At 42.8% G+C, this 12387-nt stretch overlaps 1 protein-coding gene across 2 annotated transcripts in view; it reads right to left on the reverse strand.

Moving 5' to 3' along the window:
* Pde7b (phosphodiesterase 7B) overlaps positions 1-12387 on the reverse strand; it is a 319693-nt gene that overhangs the window by 13332 nt on the left and 293974 nt on the right. For both annotated transcript variants that reach the window (XM_041653888.1, XM_041653887.1), the window contains 2 exons: positions 8918-9009; positions 2103-2247 (listed from right to left, as the gene is read on the reverse strand). In XM_041653888.1, the coding sequence (XP_041509822.1) occupies positions 2103-2247; positions 8918-9009 (237 nt within the window). The remainder of the gene's footprint in view (positions 1-2102; positions 2248-8917; positions 9010-12387) is intronic.

Here is a 12387-nt window from a genome sequence, read left to right on the forward strand (position 1 = left end):
TTGTTGCAGGGATCTGGCCAGACTCAAGTACAATCATCTGGAAGTCACTCTTATGTGGACATCTCCATACATCTCTTAAATTGTGTTTGTGCTTACATGTCTGTTAGTGTAAGTAAGCTCAGCCTGCCAGCCAAAGTACCACGTCATGCTAAACCCAGGAGTCTTGTGTTTGCCTGGCTAAGTCAGGGCTTCTTGGGCTGCCGTACATGGCTCTGGATCTGAGGTGCCTCTCAGGTTTGTCTGTAGTGATGATCCTAGAGGACTCACCTTGAAGTCCCAGGCATGTGGGTTCTCCTGACTAGCGACTAAGCGACGGCTGCCAGGAGACCTGCTCACTAGCAATGCTCATTGCTGTGACCCAGTTCCTTATATCAGAATGGATCGGAGTGTGGGGTCTGGGAGAGCCTTGGATGACACTAAGCCCTAAAGCCAGTTGTTTTCTTTGGTCAGCAGGGGCATCAGTGCCTGTGTTGGCATAGGTAAGGGGCAGAGGTCCTTTTAAGGATTTTAAAGATTCTGTTGAGTTAGCATGACTTTCTTTTGCAATGCAGAGCCAAATATTTCAGTTACAAGTTGGTCTGAGTCAACCCCTGGCTCATCTTTGGCAGTAGGGTACTAATCTTTGAGAATTTAGGTAAGCAAATACTAGTTTAGAAAGAAATGGGGCGGGGAGGGGGGAGAAAAATATATAGTTCAATAAAAACAAGGAAAAAATAAAGGCAAATCTATTAGAATAAAAAAGAGAAGTACGTGTATGGGTATATTCCTACAGCTAGAAGCAGGGCATTTCCTGGTATGGATGGAGTACTCTGGGTAGCGACACGTGAAAGGCCTGGGATAAATGAATATGGTCCAGTCTCTGGTTGTAGTTGGTCTGTCTAGGTAAGCCAGGGTCCACATCCAGGCTTGCATTCATCTATGCCAAAAGAACAGGAAGACGAGAGAAAGCAGAAGGAGGCTCTGATATGGATATTGGGTCAAACTTCTAATTCTGAGGTCCAATATGTCTCCCTTCTTGCATCATAAATGGCTTCTTGCCATGGAGTAAAGCAGAAAGGATTGGGCTTGATCCAATTCAACTATTTGATTCAATTTGATGTATATGTTTATATCTGAAAAGCCATAAACGTCTCCTGAGCAAGAGCTTAGGTATAGAAAAAAGAAGGCAAGGTCAATCTGGCCAGGCCTCAGGTGAAGGAAAGCTAAGGGCTTGATTTCAGGGTTTGGTGGCACTGTGATTTGCATAATATCCTCTCAGATGACAGAAGTAGTCCTTCCATGGCATAGGTGTCACACTGATTAACTTTCTATCAAGACACAGAACATGGGTAGCTCAGGGTAGAGCTCTTGCCGTGGCACTCCTGGTCAAGGCTGCCCATTTTGGATGTGACTCCCAGCACTGTTTTTTCCTTTTTGTATAGCAGGAACTATCTATACAAGGCTGTGGTGGTTTAAATGAGAATGGCCCCCATAGGCTCATATATCTGAGTGCTGGGTTTCCAATGGTGGAATTGCTTGGGAAGGATTAGGAGGTGTGGCCTTGGTGGAGGAAGTGTGTCACTGGGGATGGGCTTTTGGCCATTCCCAGTTGGTTCTCTTTCTCTCTCTCTCTCTGCCTCGCTGTTGTTGTCCCAACATGTAAGCCCTCAGCGACTGTTCCAGCACCATGCTTATGCACATTGCCAGGCTCCCTGCCACAGTTGTCACAGACTCACCCTTTGAAATAGTAATCAAACCTCTCGTGACATGTTTTCTTCCCGAAGTTCCCTTGGCCATTGGCATCTCTTTACGGTAGTCAAAAGCAACCAAGCCCGAGGGTTATACACTTACTGATACATGCAGTCTTCCATCAAGGTTACTTTGTGATGAGACAGTTACCAAGCAAGGAAAAATGAGATTTTTTTCCATCCACTTTCTGAAACCTTGCTTTTGCTTGTGCTTGGAAAACACTTAGCAGCTGCATCTCTTTCCAAGCTTTTAATAAAGTAGGTCACGACTCCAACTTCCCCACGCATTAGAGCGCCTCCTCAAAACGTGCTAAAACCATCGATTACAACCCCAAGTGTTTTCACTTGGCCAGGCTGACGGCTTCTGTTGCTTACCTGAAGCATAAAGTGTCTGTCTTGTACATTCTCCAGTCTCAAGTCTTTATTGTGGAGGTGGGTTTTCAAGCGGGTGAGAAACTCATTCTGTCTGTTGATGTCGGTGGCCAAGATCAGGGAGCCCAGCTGCTGTTCAATATCCTGTCTGCAGCCACAAGAACAAAAGAGAAACGCACACTCACAAGGCTAGTCCCACTCGGATGACTGAGTGTCTCATCATCACGCGGCTTACCACTTTATTTATTTATTTATCACACAGCACCCCGGTCCCTCACAGCCTGAGAGTGAGCCTTCTGTCCTTGCACAGGGGGTGTGTCAGAGCTGCACAGAGAGACTCAAACGTGTTCATTCCACATTCCCACGGATGCCATGGGGGAAGAAGAGTGGAAAGAGTAAAAGAAAGGCATGCGTTAAGGGGGACATAAAAGACTTAGAAAAATCACAAATGTTTGGCTCGTGCCTTTTGAAAGTTCAAAGTAGCTAAAACGTTAAGATGTTCATAGAGAAAGAAAAGGTGGCAGCAATAGTTTTAATGTTTAAAAATATTTATGTCTATCTGTTATTATGTGTAGGGGTGTGCTTCTATGTCTATTATCTTGCTTGACAATACCCATAGTGACCAGAAGAGGGCATTAGATTCCCTGGTTACTAAAGATTGTGAGTTGCTTGATGTGGGTGCCAGGCACTGAACTCCTGTCCTCTGGAAGAGCGGTAAGTACTGCTAACCAATGAGCCATCTTTCCCAGCCTAACGATCATAATTAGGAAGATGTAATGATGATGGTACTGTGGGATGGAATGAGTCAGTAATAACACAAAACAGACAGGCCAGAAAGAGACAGCAGAACTTAAAGGCAAATCTGGGTCATTAAGACACCATTGCAAACCAACAGACAAGAGACACCTGAGCATACAAACAGCACAGGAGAAATGGGACATTTTACAAAAACAGTGCAGGTTAAAGCTTTGTTTCTCATGTTGAAGCCGATCAGGAGAAGGAAGGACGGAGTGGTAACTATTTAAAGTTCACCTTTAGAAATGGGCAGTGTTGAAGCAGGGTGCAGAGAGAATGGCTGTGCCGATTAATGAGTCAAGGTGACTTAGTCATCACCACCCAGGCAAAGACCATTGCCAGTGTCCTAGGCCATCCCACTGCCTCTTCCACGCCCTCCTTCTCCAGCAAGCCTGCTGTCACCACCCCCTTGTTCTTTGCTTTCTTCTTCTTCTTCTACTGGTTCCGTCATTCATGTTTAATAAAATGATTTCATTTTAGCCACTTTCAGACTTTGTTATATGGTATATACTATATATGTAGTATATAGTAATATAGCTTGCCTTCACCGCCTTTGGTGGGTAGTCTTTGTACTATTTATTTCTTTAACCATATTTTTTATTCTTTGAGAATTTCATACATGTGTACAATGTGTTTCCACCAAATCCTCCCTAGTCCTTCCTCTTCATCTCTTCTCAGGTCCTTCACCCTGATCTACCTCTTTTTCAGTTTCATGCCCTTTTTTTTTGGTTAACTTGATTCCAGTTGGTGCTTCCAGTATGTACATTGGTGTAGGGTCATTGATTAGAGCATGTTACCTCTGTTGCTGTTTTGAGACAGGGTTTCATATAGTTCAGGTAAGGCCTTAACTTATTATGTAGGGAGGCTGACCTTGAACTTATGGTATTTCTGCCTCCATGTCCCAAATGCTGGTATGCCACTATTATGCGTTATGCCACTATGTTTGGCTCATGTCTTTTTGACTTGAAATTATGTTTTGAAATTCATCCTTTTGACAGGTAAGCTCTAGTACATAATTTTCACTATTATATTGAATTCCATTATAACAATATACTTTAATGTGTCTACCCATTTTTGATGGTCACTTCAGTTGCTTCTAGTTTTTGACTATTATCCAAAATGCCCAATAACCATGCTTCCGTACTTCCAGTTACACGGGTGCAGAAGATGATCTTGGGTGCTTAGTCAGGAGTGAAATGGCTGCATCATGGTGTGTGTTCATCTCTGGTTTATTATATAAATTAGTGCAGTGTGTCTGGGGGTACTGAGAAATTAGCATAAAAATCATTTGATGGTGGAAATGAGGTGATTTAAGCTGTGTACAAGTTTATATGCACATGTTAACAAGAAGATGGCTAGGAAGGTATGTGATATAATGATGCTTACCTTTTTGCTTATAATAACAAACATTTTAGGGAAGAAATAATTCATGAGTAGGAGATTATAGCAGCTGCATTCATGCTATACAACTGTTAAGTAGTATATTTATTGATATGCAGAAATGTTATGTTTTACTGCGTAAGAAAGCAGGAACCAATGAATGTAAAGTGTGATCTCCATGGTAACAGAAAGTAAGTTAGAAGTAAAGTAGAATTACAGTTGATTCCCCTTTTCTTTATATTTTTCAATGTTGCATGCATTTAAAAATATGAGCAGTTATTAAATTTTTTAAAATATTTATTTATTATGTATTCAATATTTAGTCTGTGTGTATGCCTGCAGGCCAGAAGAGGGCACCAGACCCCATTACGGATGGTTGTGAGCCACCATGTGGTTGCTGGGAATTGAACTCAGGACCTTTGGAAGAGTAGGCATTGCTCTTACCCTCTGAGCCATCTCTCCAGCCCCCCCAGTTATTAAATTTATAGTAAAATTATAACATTATAATTAGAATTGTTTTGTGAGTAAAGTTGAAAGACAAATAAAGAACTTCAAGTAATATTTATAATCTATAAGAAGTTAGTATACGTAATAGAGAGTTCTTACAAATGAATAGCCGTGACAAAAATGTGAATAGAGCAAAAATAAGGGCTCTAAAATGAATAGCAGCGGCTGATAAATACATAAAAAGTTTAAGTGTCAGCTTGAGCAAAAGATTCTTGGTGATTGAATGAGAAGCTCTTCCATGCTTTCGCTGTGTGTGTGCGCACGTGTGTACATACATACTTGTGAAAACTTCCAAATACTTCAAAATATAATAAAAGATACAGCTCAATTTTGGGAGATAGTTTGTTGGTAGATTCTTTTGTTATCAGTGGCAACACAGGTTAAGTATAGCTTCTTGGAAAAGCAATCTTTACAATCCAGAGTATTACAATTTTGGAAGAATATGTGCATTTTAGATTTTAAGGTTTCTGGGGAAATAATATTTTGGTATATCTGCAATTCTGTGTTCAGATGATAAATACAATACCTGCCATTTTTCAAACGCGATGCACGGAGCTGTGTGCCATCTGGCATTCAGCTTAAAGAAAGATTGGATTATTTTTTTTTTTTTACTACATGTTAGCAAGTCCTGTTTTCCCAGGGACAAACACCGCTCACCTCAGAACCATGCCTTATCCATGTTATGATTTTTTGGCAGCACCTACAGATGTGAGCAAATATTTTCAAGAGTGAAGGAAAGTACAAGTAAAACTAGAATCCAGATATTTAATGGGCACCTGAAAACTCACTGAGAGCTGCTGATGTAATAATGTCTCAGATACAATGTGACCGTGGTTTTATGTTGCCCTTTTATTATACTTTTATTATAAAGAGTGTTATTTATAGTGATAATTTAGAAACCACCTAGTTTCCAAGCAATAGTGAATAGACACATCTGCTTGGGTACGATATTGAGAAAGGGTCAACACAATAACTTTAAGTAACACATTGGCTGATGTAGAAGAAAGCCTTTATAGTAAACAAACACCATTAGGGTGGAAACTAGAAGCCTGATGTGGTGTCCAATGCCTGTGATCTCATCGCTTGAGAGACGGAGCCAATATGAGTTTGAGTCAGCCTGGGCTAGAAAGTGAGCTCCTGTCTTAAAGCAATCTAAGAAGAAGGGATGGAGAAAGCTCAGAGGTAAAGCACCCTTGCTGCTCTAGCAGAGGATCTGAGTTTGGCTCCTAACGCCCACACTGGATGGTTCACAAGTGCCTGTAACTCCAGCTCCAGTTAGTACACCATCTTCTGGCCCCCGAGGGGACCTGAATGTATATGGGTACATACAGACAAGCAGGCACATACATAAAAACCAAACCAAACCCCAAAACAAAAGAACAAAACCTGCGCAAATGTCTTGCATCTTGTTAAATTTGATCATACTGAAAAATACTGAAAGGAAACAGCTGCTAGGTTACCGGTGACTATTTCTCACAAATGGGGTCACCAGTACACTTGTTTTTCTTCTTTGAACTACACGAACCTGTTCGTATTCTGTCTGCTGCTTTGTTCTTCAGACATGACAACTTCATTATGGTTCTAATGAGTACTTTTCTCAGCTTTCCTTTGTTTCTGCATTTAACATATCTGGCTTTCAAAGGTCAGGAAGATAACTCTAAAGTCCTTCCTTGAGGGTAGAAAAACTAATAAAGATGAATATAACTTTCTTGGTGAAGCTTGTTCACAATTATTATTATGTAATAATTAGTCTTCCAGCGGCAACATTTGATAACACAGTGTCTCACAAAGACACCGTGGTGCTGAAATAAGTGACATTTTCATAGCAATGTCAAAATTTTCAAAAGCGGGAGGATGAGTCTGAGGACCCTAACTGGAGAGCAAGGACTGGTGGGGCTGTCTTGGCAAAAGGCTGGCCATATGGGTCCTTTGTGCCTTCCTTCCCCCTTTCCCCCCATTATATTCTTTTTGTTATTTGTTCGCTTGTTTTGTTTTGATTTTCAAAACAGCATTTCTCTGTAGCTTTGGAATCCATCCTGGAACTAGCTTTGTAGACCAGGCTGGCTCAAACTCACAGAGATCCACCTGCTTCTGCCTCCTGAGTGCTGGGATTAAAGACATGCGCCACCACTGCCCGACCCCTCATTATATTCTTTATTCTTTTTCCTGCCCTCCATACTTCTTTTCTTTTCTCTTTCCTTTTGGCCTGGTTTTATTTCCAGAGGGTTAAAAAGTTATCAAGAGTTCAGTTCCTTCTGTAAGCAGAACATTCCAGAGCTGCGTGAAATAGTGTCAGAGGTCCAGGAAAAAAGCTTACAAGCCCAGGTATGCTGCCTGTCCTATGGCCCACATCACTCAGCCCAGGGCATAGTACCTGTCTGCTGTGGATTATTACTTTAACTTTGTAATGGTGTGTCACATTTGTTAATGCTGCATTTGCTTAACTACGTAAAGATGTGTTGTATTTGTTTTACCTTGCTTGCCGAAGGCATCTGATTGGTCTAATAAAAAGCTGAACAGCCAAGACAGTATAGGGATAGGAGGAGCTGGTGGGCAGAAAGAATAAGCAGGAGAAGAAGTCTAGACTCTGGAGAAAAGAGAATAAGGAGAAAGAGAAAGACACCCGCAGCCAGCCAGCCAGGTACTGCAGGCCAGCCAGACATGGAAGAAGCAGGAAAAGTCAGACATGCAGAACGAAAGAAAGGTCAAAAAGCCCTGAGGCAAAAAGTAAATGAAGAGAAACAGGTTAAATTAAGTTATAAGAGCTGGTGGGACAAGCCTAAGATAGGGTTGAGCATACATAGCTGATTATGTCTCCAGGTCATGATTTGGTGGCTTGTGGCCGAGAAAGCCTGTTACACCAGTCCTGTGGCATCCACACCACCCTGACCTGGACCGCTAGCTCCCACAGGCTCTTCCTACACTCACAACTCACCTAATTCCTTTGGGTCCTGCACGTTTTCATGAAAGAGATCAGAATTAGTGGTGGTTTGTAAAACAGTGTATTGACTAAGTTGGGGCCATGAGGAAAATGAGGAAGATGATTCTCTCAGGTCTGACAAACAGCGGGCTATGAAAATTAATATTTTTCTGCTTAAAATGCAAAAGACAGCTGGGCGTGGTGGCGCACACCTTCAATTCCAGCGCTTGGGAAGCAGAGGCAGGAGGATCTCTGAGTTCAAGGCCAGCCAGGTCTACAGAGAGAGTTCTGACAGCAAGGCTACAAAGAGAAACCCTATCTTGGGAAGGAAAAAAAAGACAAGAAGAAAGAAAAAGATATTAAACAAATCAATGACCAAAATAAGTAAATAAGTAATAAATAAATTAAATAAAATGGCTAAGGTCAATTTGGTCAACAAATTCATTTAATTTATTTTGTTTTAAATAAAACAATATATATATATATTTATTTTTTGGAGTGGAGTTTTTTTTTAATTCATTTATTATGTATACAGTGTTCTGCTTGCATGTGCAAGAGGGAGCTTGCAGGCCAGAGGAAGGCACCAAATCTCATTACAGATGGCTGTGAGCCACCATGTGGGTACTGGGAATTGAACTCAGGACCTCTGGAAGAGCAGCCAGTGCTCTTAACCTCTGAGCTTTGTAGCCTTAGACTCACAGTGGTTTTCCTGCTTCAGCTTCCACAGTGCTAGAAATATAGGCATGAGTTACACGGAACCAAGCGTTTCTAACTCCCACTTTCCCTGGAGATTGGCAATGACAAAGCACACAGTACTGGATGGGTCCTTAATCTAGCTTGCAAATTCCTATGTTCTTTCTTGACAAATATTTATTCTTTGTATCTAAACGGGAGGACGGTTTTGCTAACATAAGGGACAGGAATTTGGCAGAGCCGAGCCTTGTGGCTCAAGAGTGTGAAAGCTGAGCGCTCTCTGTTCCCCTTTCCCCGGACTTTAGGTTTTAGACCCTCTGAACTCCTTTCCCAGTGCCCGGGGAGATTCCCGTTTCTGGCTTGCAGCACCTGACGCTGAATCTCCTGCTGGATTCTCAAGGGAGGACAGACATCCCAGCAGCTGGTTCCCTGCTACTGACACAGCGGCCCCCAGCTTGCCCTGGAGAACGTGACTTATCTTTATTGCGTGCACGTCAGTCTGTTTCATCTCCGCAGCACTTACGTCATTTCCTTTGGCAAGTGAGCAAGAAGCCTTGATTCCCGAAGCATGCCAATTGTAGATCGCCAGTGGTGATTCTCCAGGACGGACATATTCTAGAAAGAAAGAAAAGGAAAGCTATAAAGGAGACAGGAGCTAGATAATGATCTCTCACAGCCGAACACACCTTGGGGATAGCCAGTCTTTTCTCTCCAGCCAGAGTCTGACCAGAAGAGACGACCCAAGTAGAACGGCGGCGGCTCTGCCCTCAGGCTGCTGTGATGGTTGGGAGTTGCAGGGTCCTTTGGGGCCCCCGAGTCTAGGTTGACTAATTTTGTTCCAAATAACATGAACCCATGTCCCTGCTTTCCACAGCTCACTTAGTGGACCCTACATGTAGGAGAACCAAGTGAAGCAATGGTGTCAGGGCTCTACGGTCTCCACATCATTCAAGATTGTCCGAGCAGAGACAGGGGCCACAACTTCCGGTCTAATCTGCCGTGCTGACATTAGCTGATAAGAACTTTCTATACCAACTCCCATGGCCATTGGCAACACATTCAGACTTCTAAGTCCCCACTCAGTACTGTTTTGATTATTAGCCACGTGGTATTTCTTTTTAAAAATGATTTTCTTATAAATTATAGCCATGCCCACATGAGTTCAGGTGACCTTGGAGGTCAGAAGAGGACACTGGATCCCCTGGAACTGGAGTTACAGGTGGTTGTTAGCCATTGAACTTGAGTGCTAGGACCCAACTTGTGTCCTCCACACGAGCTACGGGTATGAGCTCTTTCCCGCTGAGCCATCTCTGCAGCCTCTAGTGACATGCTTTTTTTTTCAATGAGCACTAAAGTTTAAGTACCACTCTTAAGGAGATATCTTGGCCCGTGCATAACCAGAATACTGACATGTAAGTCTGTGAAGTCTGTGCAATGAAATCTATAGTTGCTATCTTGTTATCCCGACAATTTCACTTCTGGGGAATATCTATTATGTTTAGCTTCTCCCCTGAAGAAGAGTTATTGTTAGTGTAAGTTTTTCTTTTTCTTTCTGTTTTTTTTTTTTTTTTTTTTCTGAAACAGAGTCGCAGAATTTAGACTGTCTTTGAACTTAACATTTAGCCCAGGCTGGCCTCTTAACTATCCATCTTCCTGCTTCAGCCTCTTGAGTTCTGGGGTTATAGGTATAGAGAGTATAGAGCACCAAGCCTGGCCTCTGTAGTGTTTGAAGAGTGATTTTGAAAGAAAACTGTTCAATTCTGTTCACATGAGGTTCCTCATGTAGTGATAGTAAGGAGACAGAAAGCACAGTGGTGGTTGACAGAAGTAGGGGCAGGAGGATGGGGAAGTTTTGCTTGATGGATACAGAATTTTGCAAGCTTTTCCCAGGATGCAGGTGACGATGGCTGCATGCCGCTATAACTGTACTTACTATACCACTGAATCACATATTCCAAAATGATTGAGACGGTAAATTTTACAGTGTGTATTTTACGATAGTTCAAAAGAAGGCGACCAAGCAAGGAGACTGGCTGTCGTAGTTTGTTCCCTGACTGCGATAAAGATCATGACCAAAAGTGACTGGGAGGAAAAGGTTTATTTTATCTGACAGCTTACCGTCCACCACTGAGAAAGTCAGAACAAGAACCTGGAGGCAGGTATTGAAGAGGGGCCTTGGCGGAACCCTGCTAATTAGCTTGCTCCCAAAGGCTTGCTCAGCCTGCTTTCTTAGCCCAACCTAGAAGCACTTGTCTAGGGTGGCACTGCCCCCAGTGAGCTGGGTCCTTCCACATCAATCATTAATCAAGAAAATGCCCTATAGACTTGCCTACAGGTCAGTCTGATGGAGGCATTTCCTCAGATGGGATTCCTCTTTCTAGATAACTAGCTAAAAAAAACAAACCAAACCAAACCAAACCAAAATCACAATCAACAAAAAACCAAACCAAAACCCAAAAACAAATAAAAAATAAAAAGCAAAACCTCCCAAAAGACACACAACAACAAATAATCCCCCCCCCCATACTAACTATGTGAGAACAACCCTCCCTCTAAAAACAAAGCAAACACAAAAAAGCAAACCAGACCAACAACAAAACTGACCAGGACTCTAACACAGACGCTAAAGGGAAGCCAGGGAGGGAATATTCTCTATCTGCTTGTAATGAGCCTCTCTGTCTTGGAGCCACTCCCACAATCCTCTACTTTTTTTGGTGGTTTTTGTTTGTTTGTTTGGTTTGTTTTTGTTTTTCCAGACAGGGTTTCTCTGTGTAACAATCCTGACTGCCTTTGAACTCACTGTAGACCAAACTGGCCTTGAACTCACAGAGATCCATTTGTCTCTGTCTCCTGGGTGCTGGGATTAAAGGTGTGCTCCACCACCACCTGGCAATTCTCAACTTTTTTTTTTTTTTCAAATGAAAAGAGAACTCCTGTTACTGACACAATCCATGAGTTCAGGAACTAGCTCTTACAGACCAGGCTGGCCTCTAACTCACAGAGATCCATCTTTTTGCTTCTTAAATCTCTCTAGGACTCTGCTGTGATGGGCTTCTTGAGGTCATGCTTTAAACCCGTCTTTGGACACACCACTAAACTGCATTTTTTTTCCCATTATTATTTACCACTTGACCATGTTTGAACCAGTGATGAAATTTCATTGCTTTCACCCACTGGTCCATTATTTCCTTTTGGGCATGAGCCACACTCAACAAAAGAGACTGTTTGTTAGAAGTCATGTGCTAGACTAATTTGTCCTGATTGTGCAGATTTGTGAGCACAGAGAGCGACAGGTTAGTGTGATGTCACAGATGCTCAATCCTACAGTGACATTTAATTCAGTCGCCCATGAGTTCACTTGACAGACTCATTCGAGCTGACACGGACACGAGCTGCCTCACGTGAGTTTGTCAAGGGGCCGGAAGCTGTAACAAGGGCTGATGGCAAATAATACTGAGTCTCTGCTGAGTGGAATCAAAGTTACAGGAGGATGGCCTTAGGCGTGGTTTTCTATGCCAGGCTGACTTTACGTCTTCATGAATGATCTTCCTGTAGTCGGAACATGTGGATACTTGGGAAGTTTGATGGTGAAAGTATATTTGGGTAGGGGTACAAAGGAAATGAGAGGAGACCGAGCAGTCTGGGAACATACCCGTGAAAGACCCTGGCGTCTGGGAGTGCCAACAGACTTCATGACGGCAGAGAGTTTTACACATGCAAGAGTTGGTCAGGGTGGTGTTGGAACCAGGGCCACGCCACTGGCTTCAAGTCAGTAAGAAATCAAGGGCAGCGAAGGGAGGGCACTCACTAAACCCTGACTTTGGGCCAAGCACTTTATTTAATCTTTACTTAGTGCTTGGATGTTCTGACCTCAGGTATAATAAACATGCAGCTTTCCCCTGGGTGGGGGGCAGCATGTGAAGCTGGCACCCAGTTGGTGAGTGGCTAAGGAGCATCTTCAAGTCACGCCTACCAGTTCTGAAACCTGGACCA

This window comes from Microtus oregoni, unplaced genomic scaffold, assembly GCF_018167655.1.
Source record: "Microtus oregoni isolate MIOR12 unplaced genomic scaffold, Mior012 000006F_ref0000085, whole genome shotgun sequence".
Classification (NCBI taxonomy): Eukaryota; Metazoa; Chordata; class Mammalia; order Rodentia; family Cricetidae; genus Microtus; species Microtus oregoni.